The sequence below is a fragment of the Lynx rufus genome, unplaced genomic scaffold (genome assembly GCF_022079265.1).
Source record: "Lynx rufus isolate CCGP_SWC_20201006 ecotype Redwood Valley unplaced genomic scaffold, mLynRuf1.p SCAF_17, whole genome shotgun sequence".
Lineage (NCBI taxonomy): Eukaryota > Metazoa > Chordata > Mammalia > Carnivora > Felidae > Lynx > Lynx rufus.
In genome coordinates, this window is record NW_025814831.1 from 13,498,603 (window position 1) to 13,521,789 (window position 23,187).

General features: G+C 37.3%; 1 protein-coding gene and 1 pseudogene across 1 annotated transcript in view; one reads left to right on the top strand and one right to left on the bottom strand.

Moving 5' to 3' along the window:
* The first annotated feature begins 236 nt into the window (after positions 1–236).
* Positions 237–23,187, top strand: part of CATSPERB (cation channel sperm associated auxiliary subunit beta) — a 103,090-nt gene continuing 80,139 nt past the window's right edge. The window contains exons 1-5 of the mRNA XM_047079922.1: positions 237–315; positions 3,186–3,274; positions 5,714–5,854; positions 10,548–10,608; positions 21,896–21,991. Of these exons, the coding sequence (XP_046935878.1) occupies positions 237–315; positions 3,186–3,274; positions 5,714–5,854; positions 10,548–10,608; positions 21,896–21,991 (466 nt within the window). The remainder of the gene's footprint in view (positions 316–3,185; positions 3,275–5,713; positions 5,855–10,547; positions 10,609–21,895; positions 21,992–23,187) is intronic.
* LOC124512362 (pyruvate dehydrogenase (acetyl-transferring) kinase isozyme 3, mitochondrial-like) lies at positions 18,583–19,645 on the bottom strand (annotated as a pseudogene).

Genomic DNA, 23,187 nt, shown 5'->3' on the forward strand with positions numbered 1-23,187 from the left:
AGAAAAACCAGAGCCCCAGCTCTTTAGTTTGTGGTAATTATAAATATCTTTAATACCAACAAGGAAGTAAATGTAGAGCTTAGTCAACTGTTAACATTGTTTTGTCACATAAAGGGAAATATTTTTAACTTAAAAGGAATAGATGATTTCTTTACTATGTAGTTGTTTATAGAAAAAGGAACTAAAAAGTACGTTCAGAGCAACTGAATAGAAATAATTCTTATTTCTTTCGATAGATGGAATTGCCACTTTTGTATATTATAATTTTACTTTTGACCATATTTGACCTTTCATCAGGAATAATATATAATAAAGGTAAGTTTCAGACTCTCTTACTCTCTATTTTCTCGTAGGAGTTTTCCTTTCCATCCCTTCCTCGTTAACAGTTAAAATACTTTCTTGGTACTTCTCTTTACCTTACCTCTCAGTTTTTTTCAGGTATTATTTGTTGTACTCTTGTCTAGCAATTTCTAATAATATTGTGAATCTATTGTTATTAAGTTGTGTACATAGAGACCTTTATTATAGTGTTTCATCATTTATAAGTCATAGAATATTAAAGTTTGAGGAGCAGTTTATTTTATTTTTTTTAATTAAAAAAAATTTTTTTAACGTTTATTTATTTTTGAGACAGAGAGAGACAGAGCATGAACGGGGGAGGGGCAGAGAGAGAGGGAGACACAGAATCGGAAGCAGGCTCCAGGCTCTGAGCCATCAGCCCAGAGCCCGACGCGGGGCTCGAACTCACGGACGGCAAGATCGTGACCTGAGCTGAAGTCGGACCCTTAACCGACTGAGCTACCCAGGCGCCCCTATTTTTTTTAATTAAAAACATTTTTTTAAGTTTATTTATTTATTCTGAGAGAGAGAGAGAGAACGAGCAGGGGAGGGACAGAGAGAGAAAGAGAATCCCAAGCAGGCTCTGCACTAACAGTGTGTAGCCTGATGCAGGGCTTGAACTCATGAACCAGTGAGATGACCTGAGCCAAGATAAGAGTCGGACGCTTAACCAACTGAGCTATCCAGGCGCCCCTAAGGAGCATTTTATATTTGAAAAATTGTTCATTATTTAAATAGATTTTTTTCATTCTTCCTACATGAATGGTTACCTGTGGTATGAATTATAAACTGCCTAATAAAGCGAACAGATTGAGACTGAAGATTATTTTCTGAAACTAATACATGGATTAAATCACTCAATATGACTTTTATGGTGGAAATGCTTTGTAAAAGGAATGAAACAGTCCACCTCCACTTGTGCAGATTGTTTAGATTCTCTAACATTTTGGACTGGATCTGCTAGAACATAGTAGATGCTTGATTCAAAAAAAAAAAAAAAAATTGTTGACCAAACAATGAAGAGGGGGATTCAGTCTGTCTTCTGTTCACAGGTTTGTTGCAGAATTGCTTGAGTTCTAGGATGACCCAGTACCAGTCCCTAGGTTCTTCTGAAGAATATGCAACACACGTATGGGTATACTCTAAGACTGGAGAGTCACAGGCCAACTTCTAAGATTTCAGAGAAGGGAGAGTTGACTTCCACCTGAGTCGGGGGTGGTCAGGGAAGGCTTTGAACAAAAGAGAGAAATCAATCCAGGCCCCCAAAATGAGTAATCTCTATCTATGCATGCATGGGGAAGAGTATTTTACAAAGACAACATCAGGGTAAGTGATGGTAAAGTCACGGAGGTAGGTAATCATATAATGTGAGGGGAGAAGTGTGTAGTTTCGTTTGGCTAGAATGAAGGGTTAGAAAAAGTAAAATACTTTGGAAAGGTAGGAAATCAGCTCATGTCAATGAGATACTGGAATGCCAAGCTGGGATTTGGGCTTTAGTCTAAATTCCTTGTGATCGAGGTTGTCAGAATGGATAAAAACACATGATCCAACTCTGCTGTCTACAAGAGATTCACTTTATTATTTTTTTTTCAATATATGAAATTTATTGTCAAATTGGTTTCCATACAACACCCAGTGCTCATCCCAAAAGGTGCCCTCCTCAATACCCATCACCCACCCTCCCCTCCCTCCCACCCCCCATCAACCCTCAGTTTGTTCTCAGTTTTTAAGAGTCTCTTATGCTTTGGCTCTTTCCCACTCTAACCTCTTTTTTTTTTTTTTTTTGTCCTTCCCCTCCTCCATGGGTTTCTGTTAAGTTTCTCAGGATCCACATAAGAGTAAAAACATATGGTATCTGGGGGCGCCTGGGTGGCGCAGTCGGTTAAGCGTCCGACTTCAGCCAGGTCACGATCTCGCGGTCCGTGGGTTCGAGCCCCGCGTCGGGCTCTGGGCTGATGGCTCAGAGCCTGGAGCCTGTGTCTCCCTCTCTCTCTGCCCCTCCCCCGTTCATGCTCTGTCTCTCTCTGTTCCAAAAAAAATAAATAAACGTTGAAAAAACAAACAAACAAACAAAAAAACATATGGTATCTGTCTTTCAAAGAGATTCACTTTAGATCAAGATAAGGAGAAGGGATCTTCCTCCCAACCCCGCCCCTTTTGGGGGAGGAGTCACCTATCTGTGGCTCTCTATTAAAATACAAATTCTGGCTTCTGTCCCTTTTCTGTGCTCCCCAAAGACTTGAAGAGTCAAGAACTATTTAATATTTACACGGCAGATTTTCCAGCTTTGTTTTACTGTTGATCTTTACTTTTGTACCATTGTGGCTGGAAAATATACTTGGTATGATTTCAGTCTTACTAGATTTGTAGTATGTGTGATGGCTCTTTTAATGTGATTTAACCAGGGGGTTCTTCTGTGTGTACTTGAGGATAATGTGTATTCTATTTTTCTTGGATTGAATGTTATATATAATATATATATTATATATAACATATATAGATAACATATGTGCATGTGTATATATATGTTATGTATTCTGAAGAGTGCTTCAAGTTATATATATATGCATGTGTGTGTGTATACATATTTTTTTTATGTATTCTGAAGAATGCTTCAAGTAAAAAGTGTTCTTGTTGATTTTGCATCTGGATAATGAAATTTGTTGAAAATTTTAAAAATTAAAAAAAAAAAACCAACCCTGGTTTTTGGCCACTTCTGAATTTAAAATATACAACTGTAATTCTTACCCCCTTAAAATTACTTTGTCAGTTTAAAAAATATGATTCTTTTCATGGAAATCCTTCTATCAGCGACCTAAAGTATGTGTATTCTTGTTGTTATTTAGGTGATATAGAGAAACACTTTGCTTGTGCCAGTGAAGGGATCCCCCCAAAGAATGAAATAATCAAGCTGTACCTTTCTTCCAATGACTTGGTAAGATCCATTAATAATATGTGACAACTTCTCGCATTCTTTTTAGCTCCACGTGTAAAACCACTAACACTGTACTTTTTCAAATACCTTCTACTATGTTCAGACTTGGGGAGGTAAAATTCTACGTAAATAAATAATAATCTTTTCTATTCCATTCCATTTGTATCAAGTGAAATATTGCATTTAGCCATTGAACATCCTGGGTTGTTTTTTCTTTTTCTTTTTTTTTAAGATACCTTCTCCTTCCCTTTTTATTTTATTTTTTTAAGTTTATTTTGAGAGAGAGAGAGAGAGAGAGAGAGAGAGAAAACATGAGCAGGGGAGGGGCAGAGAGACAGAGAGAGAGAGACATTCTCAAGCAGACTCTGTACCATTGGCACAGAGCCCAACTCGGGACTTGAACTCATGAACTGTTAGATCACAAGCTGACCCAAAATCAAAAGCTGGATGCTTAGCTGACTGAATGGCTCCCTCCTTCCCTTTTTAAAAGGTTGGCTGTAATGATTTTTATTTTTTATAGATCTGATTTGTTCTTTTGAAGTTTGACAGATACAGCCTGTTAGAGAAATTTACTTCACATGACCTAGAGAAAGAATCTTTCTCTTTTAGAACAAGTACCACATTGCAGATGCCATTTGGGGTAAGGGATCATTTGATTTCTTCATTTCATCTAATGGCATTTAAACACACATACACACACACCAAAATAAGATAGCCATGCAGCAAATGCTAACAAAAACCTAAGTTAAGAAAAAATGTACAGATTGTTTGAAAGTCTATGATAAATATAACACCCCACAAGGACAAATACATTTTTCCCAAAGTCTTTTTTGACTTAGTTCCCAGTTCTTTCCTGATATGCCAGACATATATTTAAGTCTTTTATCCACAACTGTTGCGAAGGGCATGCCCCTTTGAGTCAAAAATGCCTTTCCTCTTTGTGATTACTTATGGGGCAAAAAATGGATGTTAGAGGAAGAAAAACGTTCAGAGCTGGGGTCAAATCTTGGAGTTATACACAGACATACATGGTCTGTCATGCCCTAGAGCAGGTTACCTAACCCCTCTAATCCCTAGTTTTGTCCTCTTAAAAAAGAACTTAATTATCACCTACTTTTTAGAGAGTTGTCATATAGTAGTTCTAGAATATATTAGTAGAAGTAAAACCTAACATTTATAAAATGTTTATATGTGTCAGGCATTTTTCAAAGCGTTTTATGTTCATTACAACCTTTAATCTTCTGTAAGATGAGTACTTAAGATAAGTAGAGGAGTACTGGACCTACCCTCTTAGGTTCTGTACCTGGGACCTGTAAAATAAATGGACAAAAGACAGATTAACAGGAGAAAAACCCAGACTTTACTGACACATGCAGTATGTATAGCCACAGGAGAACTCAGTGGTGAGTAATTCAAAAGGGTGGTTAGAATTTGGGGCTTATATGCCATCTTAACAAAGGGCAATAAATTGTAAATCAGTGACAAGACAGGGAAAAGGTGTTTGTCTTCATCTGTCTTCCAATCTCCATTAGAACCTAAGTTCCTTGAGAGCAGGGCTTTTTGTCTGTTTTGAGCAGTTCTGCTTCCCCAGCCCCTACAACACTGCCTGATTTGTGGTAAGAGCTCAGAAAACGTTTTTGGAATGAATATGTTTCCCTATTTTGTAGATAGGGAAACTGAAACTCAGGCAACTTGCCCAAAGTGGTCTTAACTATTAGGAAAACTAAATGAGGTGAAGTTGTTAGCATCTATCTCGTGTTGGTTTTCATTTGTGATTGCTGCATTTTCTTTTTTTTTTTTTATGTTATTTTACTTATTTTTGAGACAGAGAGAGCAGGGGAGGGGCAGAGAGAAAGGGGGACAATAGGATCCAAAGTGGGCTCCATGCTGACAGCAGAGAGCCTGATGCAGAGCTCGAACTCACAAACTGTGAGATCATGGCCTGAGCTGAAGTCAGATGCTTATCTGACTGAGGCACCCAGTGCCCCAGTTGCTGCATTTTCATATACCTTCTCAAAACTGAGAAACAGCAATAAAAATACACTAAAATGAGTTTTCCTTTATACATTTGCTCCTTGTAAAATTTAAACACAAAATAATGATTTTAATAAAACAGGGATTTCTACATGTGATGGGCATGTGGCTTTGATTCTATATTTATTAAATGTAATAACTTTATGTCCATTCTTTTTACAGAAAAGATTACCATATGGTTGAGGTTTCAACCTATTATGACACTAGTATGATAGGTTACTAAGTTCTAGAAGCGTGCTTTTTCAAAATAGATTTTTTTTTCCTGGTTAGAGACGAAAATTACTACAGATAGACGTCTTTAGCAGCATAGACGATTCATAGATTACCTCTCATTTTTAAATTAATGTAGGAGATGCTTCTCGCCATCAAATTGTCATTACTTTCCACCCCTTCTCTTTCCTACAGAAAATCCAGTGTTTTTTACTATCTGAAAGTGGGCATACTTCGCAGGAATTTCTAGGTGTGTTCACATCAGGAGGACTTGCTCCCAGCTTGGAAATTATAAATAGTACATATACAGGCATCTTCCACTTTAACTTAACTTTGGTAATGACACTTTATTTTATTCTTTATATTATTAATGAGAAGCATACTCTCTCTTGTAGGATGTGTTTTTTTTTAATAGCTAGCCCATAAGATCACATTTATATATGTTTTAAACCTAACAGTACAGTGTTACATGTTTTGCTTTAAACAATTTTTAAGAAATTAAAGAAAAAATAAATTTTTTTTTTTACTATTTACCTATGTATTAATGATTTCCACCACTCTTCATTTTTTTGCAGAGATATAAGTTTGGGCTATTTTTTCAGCCCAAAGAATTATTATCATTTCTTTTCTTTAATATTTTATTTTATTTTATTAATTTTTTCAGAGAAAATGGTTTATTCCTTGTCTCATTCAAAATATTCATGCCAGCACTTTCCTTTGGGTAGCAAATAAATTTGTAAATTCTGGACATCCCTTCCCACATCATTACAAATATATTTGAAGTGTTTATTTATTTTTTTAATTTTTTAAAATTTAAATCCAAGTTAGTTAACATATAGTGTAATGATGATTTCAGGAATAGAATTTAGTGATTCATCACTTACGTATAACATCCAGTGCTCCTCCCAACAAGTGCCCTTCTTTTTTTTTATTAAAATTTTTTTAATGTTTATTTTTTTTTGAGAGAGAAAGCGTACGAGCAGGGGAGGGGCAGAGAGAGAGGGAGACACAGAATCCGAAGCAGGTTCCAGGCCCTGAGCTGTCAGGACAGAGCCTGAGGTGGGGCTCAAACTCACGAACTGCGAGATCATGACCTGAGCTGAAGTCGGAGGCTCAAATGACTGAGCCACCCAGGCACCCCATAAAAAGTGCCCTCCCTAATTCCCATCACCCATTTAGCCCCTCCCTGCACCCAACACCCCACCAGCAACCCTCAGTTTGTTCTCTGTAATTAAGAGTCTCTTATGGTTTGTCTCCCTCTCTGTTTTTATCTTATTTTTGCTTCCCTTCTTCTATATTCATCTATTTTGTTTCTTAAATTCCACATATGAGTGAAATCATATGATAGCTGTCTTTCTCTGACTGATTTATTTTGCCTAGCATAACACATTCTAGTTCCATCCACATTATTGCAAATGGCAAGATTTCATTCTTTTTTTATCACCAAGTAATATTCCATCGGGTCTGTATACAACATCTTCTTTACCCATTCATCAGTCATGGGCATTTGGGTTCTTTCCATAATTTGGCTATTGTCAATTGTGCTGCTATAAACATTGGGGTGCACGTGCCCCTTCAAATCAGCATTTTGTTGCCTTTGGATAAATACCTAGTAGTGCAATTGCTGGGTCGTAGGGTAGTGGCTGCACCAGTTTGCATTCCCACCAGCCGTGCAAAAGGGCTCTGCTTCTCTGCATCCTTGCCAATATCTGTTGTTTCCTGAGTTGTTAATTTTAGCCACTCTGACCTATGTGAGGTGATATCTCATTGTGGTTTTGATTTGTGTTTCCCTGATGATGAGTGATGTGTGTGTTAGCCATCTGGATGTCTTCTTTGGAAAAGTGTCTATTCATGTCTTCTGCTTGTCTCTTCACTAGATTATTTGCTTTTTGGGGAGTTGAGGCATCATTTCTTACAGTACAGGTCTATGGGCAGTGAATTCTCCGGGAGTTTCATCCCCTTGAAAATATCTTCATTCCCCCTCATTTTTTCGGGGATAACAACTTTATTAAGATATAATTGCATACCATACAATTCACCTATTTAAAGTGCACAATTAATGGGGCGCCTGGGTGGCTCAGTTGGTTGAGCATCCGACTTCGGCTCAGGTCATGATCTCACAGTCTGTGGGTTCGAGCCCCGCGTCGGGCTCTGTACTGACAGCTCAGAACCTGGAGCCTGCTTCTGATTCTGTGTCTCCCTCTCTCTCTGCCCCTCCCCTGTTCATGCTCTGTCTCTCTCTGTCTCAAAAATAAATAAACATTAAAAAAAAAATTAAAAAAAAATAAAGTGCACAATTAAATGGTGTGTAGTATATTCAGAGAGTGTGCAAAAATCACTACTGTCTAATTTTATAACATCTTCATCACCACAGAAGGACAGCCCATCCCTGTGAATTCCCCAGCACACCCTCTGCTCTTCAGATGCAGGCAACCACTAAACTACACCCATCTGTTGTAGATTTCGCTTCTTCTGAACATCTCATGTAAACGAAATCATACAACATTTAGTTCTTTGTGACTGGCTTCTGTCAGTTAGTGTAACGTCTCCAAGCTTCATCCATGTGGTAGGATGTGTCCTACTTCATTTCTTTTTTAACTTAAATTCAAGTTAGTTAACAAACAGTGTAGTCTTGACTTCAGGAGTAGAACCTAGTGGTTCATCTCTTACATATGACACCCAGTGCTCATCCAGAAAAGTGCCCTCCTTAATGCCCATCACCCATTTAACCCACCCCCTCACCCACCTCCCCTCCAGCAACCCTCAGTTTGTTCTCTGTACTTAAGAGTCTCTTATGGTTGTCTTCCCTCTCTGTTTTTATCTTATTTTTCCTTCCCTTTCCCTATGTTCCACTGTTGAGTTTCTCAGATTCCACATAGGAGTGACATCATATGATATTTATCTTTCTCTGACTGACTTATTTCGCTTAGCATAATACCCTCTAGTTCCATCCACGTTGTTGCAAATGGCAAGATCTCATTCTTTTTCATCGCCCAGTAGTATTCCATTGTGTGTATGTATATGTATATATGTATATATACATATATGTATGTATGTATGTGTACATGTATATACATATACATATGTGTGCATATACATATATGTATATGTATACATGCACATGCATATATGTATATATACATATACACATATATGTACATACATATGTATATGTATGTATATTTACATGTATGTATGTATATATATACACCACATCTTCTTTATTTGTCCCCTATATGTATGTGTGTATATATATATATATATATATATATATATATACCACATCTTCTTTATTTGTCCCCTATATGTAATGTGTCATTTTTCTCTGGATGCTTTTAAGATTTTCTCTTTGTATTGACTCTGAATGGGTTTCTATGGGCTTCTTGGATTATAAATTTACCAAATTTGTGAAGTCTTCAGCTACTATTTCTCTGAAAAAATATGTTCTGCTCCTTTGTCTGTTTTCTTCATGAGATTCTAATTATGTGCATTATCTCACGCATATCTAAGGCTCTGTTCATTTTTCTCTAATCATTTCCCCCCTTTTTCAGAATGGATTATTTTAACTGCTGTATCTGCAAGTTTACTGATTCTTTCTTTTATCATCTCCAATCTGCTCATCTACTAAATATCTTATTTCAGTTATTATACTTTGCAGCCTCATTATTTTCATCTGGTCTTATTGTTATATTTTTCACTCATGTGCTAGGATTCCCTATCCATTCTTTCACTAGGACATTTTCTTTAAGCCTATATACATTAAAAAATTTTTGTGTTAGAGAGACAGCACTGGCAGGGGAGAGAGGCAGAGAGAGAGAAAAAGAGAGAGAGAGACAGAACCTTAAGCCGGCTTTATGCTCAGTGCGTAGCATGACATGAGACTTGATCCCACACCCGGGGTCATGACCTGAGGCAAAATCAAGAGTTGGATGCTTAACTGACTTAGCCACTCAGGCACTTCTAGCCTATGTACATATTAGTAATAGCTGCTTTGAAGTCTTCATCTACTCTCTGACTCACTCTGGGTCAGTTTGTCATCTAACTTTTTTTTTTTAATCAGTTAGATGTTTCTGTTTCTTTTCATGTCTTGTTATTTTGGTTGAAACTGGACATTTAAGATAATAAGCTGTAGCAGCTCTGGATTCTGTTATGTTCTTATGAGAATTTGCTGGGCTCTTTTGTTGTTGTTGTAGTGTAAAAGATTCTTTCTTGCCTGGACACAAACTGTAAACTGTCTTAGCTATGGTTTCAGCAGCTGCTATCTTTGCTCAGGTTTTAAGCTTCCATGGCTGACTTTTTAAAAATGTTATTTAATGTTTATTTATTTTTGAGAGAGAGAGAGGAACAGAGTGTGAGCTAGGGAGGGGCAGAGAGAGAGGGAGACACAGAATCTGAAGCAGGCTCCAGGCTCTGAGCTGTCAGCACAGAGCCCCGACGTGGGGCTCGAACCCATGAACCGTGAGATCATGACCTGGGCCGAAGTTGGATGCTTACCTGACTAAGCCACCCAGATTCCCCAGGGCTGATTATTTTAACAAGGACTTCATGAGTCTCCTCTGCACTTGTCTTGCCCCAGGGCGCAAGAAGAGTTTATATTTAACTCTTAGCTCACCACTCTTGCAGTTCCCTTGTTCATGGGATTTTCCTTTTCAATTTCCCAGTTCTCTTTTAACACCAAGTTCTGTCCTCTGACCCATCAAGCCAGTAATGCCCCAGTTTTGTGCTACCTGAGCGTGGTTGCATGGTATTCCACTTTATGGCTATACTATTTTACATCCCTATTAAGATTTTAGTTATTTCCAATCTATACTATCACAAGTAATGCCAAAAAATATCCTTGGATATATTTTATTTCACACATATGTGAGTATAATGTAGGAGAATTCCTAACAGTGAAATTGCTGAGTAAAAGGTATATGCATTAGATGCTCTTGTTTAATTTCATTTTTAAAGATAAGGTTGAATATGCAAAATAAGTATGGCCACGAACATTGTAAAACACTGTGTTCTGATGTCTTCTTTATTCAAGTTCAGTGATCGACTTTACTGGTTGATTGAAATTCCCAGAGAAAACATTACGAAAAATACAGGTAAGAGTGATCTGGATTAATTCTTTTACTCATGGGTCTGGATTGCCAAATTTAGCAAATAAAAAATTATTTATTGTATTAAAAATTTATTTGCTATTCCATATGATGTCTCATGTAGTATTTCAGACATACTTACTAAAAATTATTGTACTTTATCTAAAATTAAAATTTAACCTGGGTTCCTGTATTTTATCTGGCAATTCTATTATAGATAGATTGGTTTGACACACGTAACATTTATATTGTTCTTCATTTAAATAAATTCATTTTCTAGAACTCAAAAACTATAGCATCAAGAAATTCATGTGCCAATAGGTTACCTTAAAATAGACTGCAATATGTAATGAATTATTCACTATGGAGGCTTCTATTAAATGTTACATGGCAGCATAAATAGCTTTATATCCTACTGCAAATACTCAGATGGAAAAGGAGGAAAGTATATTGAGCTGGTAGACTGAGCTAGGAGATCTTGAGGCATGAGATACATTTAATGAGATAGATTAAAAATGATGGAGGGTAAATTGTTTTAATATGGCAGGGGAAAGAAGCAGAAACCAACTTGGCTTCACTGAAGGAAAAATAAGACATTTGCTTTTGTCATGGAACCAAATAAAAATGCAATCAGGTTACAGGAAGGAATTAGTACTAATAAATGGACAGTCATCAAGACCCCATAGACTGCTTTCCTCCTATTTCTCTTTTCTATATTTTCTGTAAATCTACATTTGTTTCTCTCTCTGTGTCTCTCTCTCTGCAGACTATCTTCCTAAACATGCCTCATTGCCAGTCAATTTTTTAAGTATATATTTCTTAGGGACCAACCCAATTCCAAATTCCCAGAGGAGTATCTTTAATCAACAAGTGTTGTTCCAGCATCCACCTGTGTATCAATCAAATAGTCATGAGGGACCAGGACAATGGGAATCCTATAGGCCAACCCCTTTAGGTACAGGAGTAATTAAAGGACACATGAAATTGTGTCCTTCGGAGTAAAAGTGAGAGTTCATTAGATAAATGATAGAAAAGATTCCAAATAGGGAAGTGTCAAAGCAAAAGTCTGTAAAAGAAGTCCCAGTGTTGTAATATCGGATATGGTTCATATCGGCATTTTTATCCTTTATTCATCTCAATTTTTTCCAAATTAATCTGTTGAAAGCTTGGTGCGTTTTTTTTTTTTTTCAAGGAATTCATCCAGAAAATCATACTCTTTCTTTCTTTCTTTCTTTCTTTCTTTCTTTCTTTCTTTCTTTCTTTCTTTCTTTCTTTCTCTAACTTCACTCTCATCAGTATAAGGATGGATCATTCTAGCTCCTTGGAATAATATTGATATTACTTTGAGAACTGAAAAAGTGAAGATCACTCGTTATTTTTGCTTTTTCTATTTACAAACTTTAGTTTCAGAAATGCAGTGATTCTAGGGTGACCCAGAGAGGAACAAAGGCAAGCTGAGAGCTTGAGTATTTTATGGAAAGACACCAAATGGGCTCTGCCACAACTCCCAGGACCGAGTAAAAGAAATATATTTGAGTGCATAATTTAATAGGAGAGGATGGTCTAATTAGTAATATGCTAGAAATTGGGGAAAAAAAGTATTCAGGGGAAAGGAGATCATACTTTCTCATTCATTTTTTTCTTCCTTAATCATATCTTATTTCCTGTCCTGCCATGAATTGGAGTATTATGTAAACATAACATCTTGGGAAGGGTAGTTGAGGTCACATCAACCACCAAGGTAGCAAAACAGTCATCATAGTAATGGTGGAGCTAGCAGGTAACATTGACTGAATCCTTGTATTTCATCACTACTGTAAACACTCTACTTATATTAACTCATTTATCCCTATATGGTAGGTCCCGTTATGATGTCCATTTTCGAATGATTTAACTGAGGCCCATGGAGCCGTAGGGAGATGTAGTGATAGCTAGAGAGTGCTGGAGGCAGCCTGAAGTTTGAACAGCATATAACTATTGAAAGTCAAAAAAGTTGCTCTTTGATTTACACTTCATAATTTGTCCATTTTTTCCCTTTGAAAATGAGGTATAATTTACATTCAGTAATATGTACCCTCTTTAGCGTCCAGGTCTAGAAGTCTACACAAATGTATACAGTTGTGTAATCACTACAATCAAGATGCAGAACTGATCCTTGACCCAGTAAAATTACCCCACCTGTAGTCGACCTCTCCCTGTTGCCCAAGCCCCGCAACCACAGTTCTGTTTACCCTTCCTATCATTTTGCCTATTGTAGAGTTGTATAAATGGAATCACGGAATATGTAGCCTTTTGAATCTGGCTTCCTTCACTTAGCGTAATTCATTTGAGATTCATCTGTGTTGCAATTTCTTTAAATTTCCTTACTGGATAGGATTCCATTGTATGGATGTACCACAGTTAATTTTATTGAAGGGCATTTGTATTTTTCCAGTTTGGGGCAATTTTGGGAAGAGCTGCTACAAGCATTCTCATACAAGTTCTCTTATGAACATAAACTTTTATTGCACTTAGCTAATATCGACTAGTAGGATCACCGTGTTATGTGGCAAATGTAAGTTGAACTTTATAAGAAATTGTCAAACTGTTTTCCAAAGTAGCTGTATCATTTTGCATTCTCACCAGCAGGTTATCTGACTCCATATATAAGAGCGTGTGTGTGTGTGTATAATTTCATCCATTCTAATAGGTGTGTAGTGGCATTTAATAATAGTTTTAATTTGCATTTCCCTAATAATAATGACATTGAGCATTTTTTGTGCTTATATTGCCATTTGAATTACCTATGCAGATCTTTTGCAAGTTTGTTATATATTTTCGATACAAATCCCTTACCAGATATATGACTTACAAATACTTTTTCCCAGGCTGTGGCTTATATTTTTCATCTCTTAAGAATATCTCTTAGGTCACCTGGGTGGCTCAGTTGGTTGAACATCCAACTTGATTTTGTCTTAGGTTGTGATCCTAGGATCATGGGATACAGCCCCACATCGGGCTCCCCACTGAGTATAGTATAGAGCCTGCTTGAGATTCTCTCTCTCTCTGCCCTTCTCTCCCCCACTCATGCTCACTCACTCTCTCCCTCAAATATATATATATATACGTATATATACATATATACATATATATATATACATACATACATATATATACGTATATATATACACACACACACATATATATATATACACACACATACATATATATATCTTTAAGATATATTATGTATATATACATATCTTTAAGATATATTAAATATCAGAGTTTTAAATTTTGGTGAAGTCTAATTTATCAGTTTTTTATTTTATGGATTGCACTTTTGGCATCACAGCTAAGTCAAATTCACAAAGATGTTCTCCTATGTTTACTTCTAGAGGTTTGTGGTTCCAGGTTTTGTATTGAGGTCTATGACTCAATTTGAGCTAATTTTTGGATGTTATATGGACTGAGGTTAATGGTGGGGGAATATGGATATCCAGTTATTCTGGCACCACTGTTGTAAAAACTCTGTCTCCATTGTATTACTATTTCTGGGGTCCCTGTCTTTTCACAAATACCAATTGTCTCGATTACTTCAGCTTTATAAATAATAAGCTTATAAGAAGTAACATTAATCCTTCAACTTTGATCTTCTTTTTCAAAATTGTTTTGGTTAGTATACTTCTTTTATCTTTATAAATTTTAGAATAAACTTATTTAGTTCTATTTGAAAAATCCTGTGGTTTTAAAATGTTGGATGGCATTAAATCTATAGAGAGAATTGACATCTTACCAGTGGACACTGTATACGCTGTATCCATGAACACTGTATACCTCTCCATTTATTTATATCCTCTTTGAACTACTTCATCAGGGCTTTGTGGTTTTCAGCATAGAGATCTTACACATTAAAAAAATTATAACTAAATATTTCATGGCTTTGGTATAGCATAAGTGGTTATTTTTATTTCATTTTATTTATTTTATTTTATTATTTTTTAAATATGAAATTTATTGTCAAATTGGTTTCCATACAACACCCAGTGCTCATCCCAACAGGTGCCCTCCTCAATGCCCATCACCCCAAGGGGTTATTTTTAATATTTGAATTTCCAACTGTTGACTGCTGCTATGTAGAAATATGATTGATTTTGTAGACTGACCAAGTGCCTTGCAATATTGTTAAAGTCACTTATTGGATCAAGTAGCCTTTTGTATATTCTTTGGTTTTTCTATGTGGAAAAACAGATATAATTTTATTTCTTCCTTTCCAATATGTATTCATTTTATTTCTTTTTCTTTCCTTATTGCAAAGGCAGGACCTCCAGGACCATGTTGAATAAGAATGGTAAAAGGACATCTAGGCATTGTTCCCAACTTTAGGAGGGAAATATTCAATATCTCAACATTATGTATTATGTTAGGTATTTTGTAGATGCCCTTTATCATGTTAAGGAAGTTCTCTTCTTAATTTGCTGCGTTTTTGTGGTGAATTGGTGTTGCACTTTGTTAATGCTCTTCTGCATCTGTTGAGAAAATAAGGATTTTCTTGTTTAGCATGTTGATATGCTAGATTTCCTTGATTCATTTTTGAATTTTGCACTAGCCTTGTAATCCTAGGATAAACAACTCTTGGTCATGATGTATTATCCTTTTTATATATTGTTGGACTCATTTGGCTAGTAGGTTCTTGTGGTTATCAGTCTAGAGTTTTATTTTCTCCTAATGTCTTCATCTCCATTTGGTATCCAATAAAGCTATCACTATACAATGAATTGCTTTGTTGTTGTGGATGCTGCTGATGAATGCCAGGTCGGTGCTCAACTTTAAGTGAAAAAGGACAGACAATGCAAGGCTTTGGGGAAGAGTCCGGGTACCCCAGCACAGCTGGTAACATTCAGGAGTTCTTATGGAGCCTCAGATGCTTTAGAGTCTTTATCACCCTGGGGAATGTCTTCATGAGGCCCTGCAGGATCAAGCTTTTTGGCTCTTGAGCCCCAGATATGGAACTAGAAACACACCTGCCCAGATGCTGTGTCTCCATCCCTCCATTCCTGATGACTTCAAGAATGTTTTTGACTGGGAAACCAGTGACCTTCCCAGAAAGCCCAAGCTCATGGTGGGTTGGAAAATATTTGCCAAGAGGCACAAGGTTTCCTAGCCACATTATTCTTCTTTCAAAGATATTTTCACTTTGGTCTCTGAATTAAAATGCTTTCTACTTAAGGATTTTCAGAAGGCTTAACTAAGGGGCTGTGATACCATTGCATTCCCCATAGATAAAAGAACCTGTCTAAATCATTTTATTGCATTGGAAGTCAAGCTTTCACTAGAAACCTGTTTCTGGATATTTCTTGGTTTATTTTATTTTATTTTTTTCTTGGTTTATTTTTAATAGTTGCCCTCTTGGTTCAAATTATACAGATTTTTAAAAATCCTTTTTATCCAGGAATCTGGGCAGAAAGGTTGGCCTTTAAGTTTTGATGCATGCTCTTTATTGGACAGCGTTTATGAATAGTGAACAGGTTCATTGTTGCTGGGTCAGACAGCAGTGCTGGGACCAGCAAGGGGCCCTGTGTCCAAATCTCCCTACCCCTCCCTCTCCGGATGGGCTCTGCTTGGCAACTTGGTGCAGCTGAGGTCATCTCCTGGACTTTAAGGGTGAAGATTCCCATGGAAACAGATGTAGAACAGTCAAGTCAGCAGGGGCAGGTGAGATTGCCAAGAAATTCCGCCTGGTCTTGAAGCCCTCTGTTATGTTAAATAAAGTAACTTTGGGGGCTATTGGTTGTAAAATTACCACAGCAATGGTGATACTATAACCAAGTTCTGAAAGCTTGGGTTTCTGGGTCTGCTTTTCAAGAGGGTGACTTCAAGGTTGAAAAAACACGCGCCTCATTCTAGAAACACGGCACTTTGCATAGAAGTTTCTTTGAAAGGGAGTCCTGGTTTAATTGCCAAAATGAAATGCAGGTGGTCACTGCCTGAAATCCCACAGTGCTGTGTGTTTGTTTGTTGGGGTTTTTGAAATCTCGGCCTGCAGGTAAACCTGGTGGGAAGGAAAAGTAAGTACATAGGCTGTTAGAACTAAATAACACTGAACATAAAGCTAACTTCTAAGAACAGAAATAAACAAATACATACACACATAAAATGAGGAAGAGTCTCTCCTATATTATGGAAGGAATTTTGTAGTATTGATATTCTCTTTTCATTAAATGTTTGGTGAGCTTCTCCAGGCCAGTGAAGATATCCGGGTCTGGAGTTTTCTTTGTGACAAAGCTTTGAACCACAAATTCAGTTTCCTTAATAGATGTGGGAACATTCGCATCTTCTAGTTTTTCTCAAGTGTGTTTTGGCAGTTTGCATCTTTGTAGGAACTTTTCCGTTTCATCTACATTTTTGAATTTATGACACAGCGAGTAGAATAGACAGTCCCCAGTGAGGTTCCCTATTTCACCTCTAATATGAGTTATTTGCACCTTTTTTTCTTCTTGATTAGTCTGGCAGTTTCCTCAATTTTATAGACCCTTGCAAATAAACATCTTTTGATTTCACTGATTGAGAATATTAGTTTTTTGGGGGTTTTGTTTTGTTTTGTTTTTATTTTTTTGGCCTTCATTTCATTGAACCTCACTCTTTATCTTATTCTTCTATTTGCTTTTGGTTTAATTTCCCCCCTTTTCCCTAGTTTCTTAATTTGGGAACCTTTAGATTAGGGGTCGGCAAACTACACTTTTGGCCCGCAGCCTGTGTTTGTACACAGAGTTTTATTGGTACACAGCCATGTTCATCAATTTATGTGTTTGCTGGGGCTGCTTTTGTATTACTGTGGCAGAAGTTAGTGTTGTGACAGAGACCATATGGCCCACAAAGCCCAAAATATTTACTATTTGACTCTGTATAAGGCCTTTACTGTCTTTCAACCCGAGCTTCAGATCATTGATTTGAGGTATTTCTTTTATCCAATATAAATATTTTACTGCTATATATTTCTCTCTAGCACTGCTTTCGCTGCGTCTCGTAAATTTCGATGTGGTGTGTTTTCATTTTCTCTCAGTTAGAAATACTTTCTCATTTGCCCTCCTGCTTTCTCTTTGACCTGTGATTATTTAGAAGTACATTGTAAGATGTCCAAATACTTGGAGATTTTCCAGATATCTTTCTGTTATCTATTTTTTCCAGATTAATATCTGTATTCTGAGAACATATTTCATATGATAATTTGTTAAGATGTCCGGTATGGCTCGTCTGGGGAATCTTGCACGCACACGTGAAAAAAATCTTCTGCTATTCTCAGCTGGAATGCTCTATAAATGTTGGTTAGGTCAGTTGGTTTGGTAGCATTCAGCTTTTCTATATTCGTACTGATTTTTGTCAGTTACTGAGAGAGGAGTTTTGAAATATCCAGGTATAATTGTGGATTTTTAGATTTCTTTTTTCAGTTTTATCAGCCTTTGATTCATGTACTTTGAAGCTCTTGTTAAGCATGTACACATTTGGAGTTGTTGCAGCTTTTTAGTGAATTGATCCCTTTATCATATGCATTGCTGCTCTTTATTCCTGATATTACCTTGATCTGAAATCGTCTTTGTCAGGTATTGATATAGCCACTACAGCTGTCTGTGAATTAGTATTTGCATAATGTATCTTTCTTTTTTTCATTCTCTTGCCTGTTTTTCCCAAGGCAACCATTAGAACACATTGACCAACAGAATGAAAGCGCACAAATGAATTTAAATAAAATCAAGGGGTCAGTAAATAAGATCAAACACAAAAGTACTGATGCCTCCCACCGAGAATCCAATCAGATGGAGGAAGGCAGAAATTTAAATCAGAGAGCAGAGCATGTGAGGAAGGAATTAACCATAGCACAACAAGATAGGATGAAAAATTGCTCAGGTTACTAGTGTAATGGAGGAACTGGAGCTGTAGGAAGGACTCCATGGAAAACAACCAGCTAGTCTAGCAAAAATAAACATTCAAGCACTGGAATAGCTATGGTGCTATCCCATAGCTATCCCATAGTGATGGGATACCATCGCCTTGGTCACTTATCTAGTGGACACATCTTCTTTACCCAAAGTAACTAGGGTTTTAACAGCCAGATATCCCTCTTTTCTATAACTCTTAATGCAGTTCTGTTGTTCTCACTGAATTCTTGAATAGCGTGTGAGACCGATGTGAGGGCACATCAACTACTTGACTAGGTTTGTGTGGAGCTTTGTCATTGAACCTCTTCAACTTCCAGTTCTGGATCTACCAGCTAACCCTGCATTGCATGGCTTCTTGGCTGTTTCATATACATCTTTCACTACATTAACCACATTGCAGGTGGGATTAATATTTCCTGTGTGTTTAGGATGAGTGGGATTAGTATTACCACCAGAAGTGTGTGCTGGTTAATAAACATGTGGGAAGAGATGCAGTTGCTATAAATCCAACCTAATTTGATTTATAATAGATAATAATTGGATGTTACTGTTAATAAAGAATTAAATCCAGAGGCGCTTGGGTGGCTCAATCAGTTAAGCATCCAACTTCCGCTCAGGTCATGATCTCGCAGTTCCTGAGTTCCAGCCCCATGCAGGGCTCTGTGCTGACAGCTCAGAGGCTGGAGCCTGCTTCCAATTCTAGGTCTTCCTTTTTCTCTGCCTCTCCTCTGCTCTTGCTCTGCCTCTCTCTCTGTCTCTGTCTCTCTCTCTCTCAAAAATAAATAAACATTTACAAAAAATTTTTTAAAAAAGAATTAAATCCACACTTTTCCTTATATTCAATCACTCCATGTGCCATTATAGGAACCATACCATTTCTGTCTTTAGTCAGAACTTGTAAAGAGTTATCCAAGACGTGTGGATCCCCAGGGCTCTTCATATTTTAAAAGTCAAAGATGGTTATGTACATACCAACTCTGAACCAGTCCCACAGAGGGCCAGTTAAGTCATACATCCAAAGATTGACTTCTCTGGGTCAGCCAGTCACGTGGGAAGCTCCTTTTGTAGAAATATACATGATGTTTTCTCACACCATTATCTTTCTCAAAGTCCAGGAATTGCTCGATAGAAAATAGTGACAGCAAGAAGCACAAATATCATCTGATCTATTTGGGCACACTAGCTACTTCAGCAGCCACTGCACAGACCCAACTAGATGCCTGGGTGTACATGAAAACCCATTCAGCTGTCATTTGGGTCAGGCATGTTTTTCATGAGTGCACCCTGGTTTTAGCCTCAGCCTTGGCCCATGTCACAAGAGCTCCCAGGCTGAGTTCACCACCCATAGCTTCCCCATCAATGTTTTTATATTTATATTTTTATATATACTTTTATATTTAAAGTGGATCTCTTTTTTTTTTTTTTTAATTTTTTTTCAACGTTTTTATTTATTTTTGGGACAGAGAGAGACAGAGCATGAACGGGGGAGGGGCAGAGAGAGAGGGAGACACAGAATCGGAAACAGGCTCCAGGCTCCGAGCCATCCGCCCAGAGCCTGACGCGGGGCTCGAACTCACGGACCGCGAGATCGTGACCTGGCTGAAGTCAGACGCTTAACCGACTGCGCCACCCAGGCGCCCCTTAAAGTGGATCTCTTATAGATAGCATATTCAGTCTTGATTTTTACATATTGTCTGGAAATCTTTTGACTGGTATTTTTAGATCATTTACGTTTAATGTAATTGTTGATATGGTTGTTTTGAAATTTATCATCAGGGTATTTTCTATTCCTTCTCTTCTGTTTTCTTTTTTCTCTCATGAACCAGTAAATTTTAATATTAGTTACTTAATAGTTAATTTAATAACTAATATTTAATATTAGTTATTAATTTCATCCACTACAACAGAATCATAAGCCCTGTCCCCAGCTAAATCTGCCCCTACCACCCCCCTTTAAAAGATAAGCCCCTGGGATCTGGGCCCCAGTGGGATAAGTGTCCCTCATGTGAGAGAAGTTGTAATTCTGAAGAAAATGACCACCAGAGTAGGAAGAGCTTTTAGCCCAAAGGGAAGCCAGAGGGCACAAGTCCAGCCACCCTCAGGGACCAGGAGCCCGTCCCAGGCAGACAGAAATTTTTGCATGGGATGAGGCTCTGTGCTGAGCCTGAGGTACTGGTGAATGGACTTGCCTGTGAGAACAGAAACTCAATAGTGAAAGCCACAGGGGGAAGAAGTGGCCGGCATTCGTGTGGCCAGTGTGTGACTCTGTCCCTCACCCCACAGGAGGAGGGGGCGGGTGTCTGTGGTGGCCAGACCCTGAGCTCGTGAGTGGATCCGCAGCCGGGAAGGGAACCAAGAAAGGGCCAGCGGGCAGGAAAGGGGGAAACAGGATGTGCAGACCGCCAGCCTGGGGAAAGTGCACTCTGTGAGGCAGAAAGTTCCATCCCTGCCCCTCCACACTCCCTCCACGCTGACAGTGTGGAGCCTGATGTGGGGCTCAAACCCATGAACCATGAGATCATGACCTGAGCCAAAGTCAGACACTTAATTGACTGAGCCACCCAGACACCCCTCTTCTGTTCTACTTTTCTTTCTCTGTCTTCATTTATATTAATTATGTTTTATTCTATTTATCTCTACTATTGGCTTATTATTTATACCTTAAATTATTTTTTTGTGTGTTGGCCCTAAGGGTTACACCATATACATACATATATATATATATATATATATATATATATATATATATTCTTTATGTGTATATACGTATATATGTGTACATATGTGTATATATATACACATATATATACACATATATACATATATATGTATATATACATAAAGTTTATTTTGAGAAAGAGCGAATTGGGGAGGGACAGAGAGAAAGAGGGAGAGAGAGAATCCCAAGCAGGCTCAGCACTGTCTGTGCAGAGCCCGACGCAGGGCTCAAACCCACAAATTGTGAGGTCATGACCTGAGCCAAAGTTGGATGCTTAACCAACTGAGCCACCCAGGTGCCCCTACACTATATATTTTAATTAATCATGGTCTGCTTTAAAATAATAGTATACCACTTCACATGAAGTGTCATCATTTGCTTTTTACCAAGCCACAACAGCTCTTACAGAAAAATTATGATCTAAAATATTATCTGGATTTATGGTTGTGGTAGTAAGACCATTTCATAATTCTTTTTTTTAATTTATTTAATCATCAAAATGTCTGTAGGAAAAGCATGGGAAACCTTATATTTAAATGCAGTCAAAGCGATTGGGAAATGAATAATAATGTTGTTGGTCGTGTGTATATAGCCTTAAATTTCACCAACTTGGCACACACAAAAAATAGCTAATTATTTGCCTTTTGTTTTCAAACAGATATTGCAGCTGTAGAAGAATGGTTAGTAAGGATCACATTACAACACGGATTACATATTTATACTACTGAAGGAACACTATTGGATAATGTCCGAGGTAAATGCCAACAGATAAAAGTAAAATGGAATTCATAATATTCTTTCAACAAATGTTGTAACCTACTATAAGCCAGACTCCGTGCTAAGTTCTAGCAATAAAAAAGAGAGAGATGATCATTACCCTTGAGGGGCTCCCATTCTGATGAGGAAAACAAATAATTAAATACACCTCTAATGGTTAATAGAGGTCTGCAAAGAGTGCTATAGAAATATGGAAATATATCTTTTTTCTATAATCATATGGAGGTCATGATAAATAATGGCTTTATAAAGTTAGTTTTTGCACATTCTATGAACATGTTACAAAAGATAGTGTTCATTGCATTTCAGTTTCCTTTATGATGACCATCAGCAAAAATATTTGCTCATTCTTTGTAGGGACATTTACATTTTTTTCATGAAAAATTGGTTCTTTTAAGGTTATGAACACTGAGTGATATAACTGTCTAGGCTTCTCTTTTCCAGTTGTCTGACTTATAGTCCAATTTTTGATCATCCATAGCATTAAATTGTATTTTTTTAAGTCCTCATTCCTGGATCTTATATTTATCTTTACTTTCCTCACCTTCCCTTTTTTTAAAAATTTAAATTGCAGTTATTTAACATACAGTGTAATATTAGTTTCAGGTGCTTTTTACTTTTATTCTTTACTCCCACTCTGATGGTGCTATGTAGAATGCAGAATAAAGATAAATAAATAATACATTTTATGGAAAGTAGTAGCTTTAGGAGAGTGGGTAGCTTTAAGAAAAGTAATGATGTCCCACCCAACCTTATGTCAATTAAAATCTGACCTCTAAGGGTGCCTGGATAACTCAGTGGATTAAGCATCTGACTCTTGATTTTGGCTCAGGTCATGATCTCGTGGTTCATGGGTTCAAGCCCCACTTCAGGTTCTGTGATTACAGTGCAGAGCCTTCTTGGGATTCTTTCTCTCTCCCTCTCTCTCTGCCTCTCCCCCCCACCCCAAATAAATAAATAAACATAAAATAAAATAAAATCTGAGCTCTAGAAGTGGAGCCAGCCATCTGTAACTAAAAAAGAAAAAAAGAAAAAAAAATCCCCCCAGGTGATTCTGACGTGCAGAGGATCGAGAACTGGTCTAGAACAAAGGTTGCATGTGTGCAAAAGACAGATCTATTTAATGTAGCATTATTTGTAATAGAAATGAGAAACAACTTAAATGTCCATCAA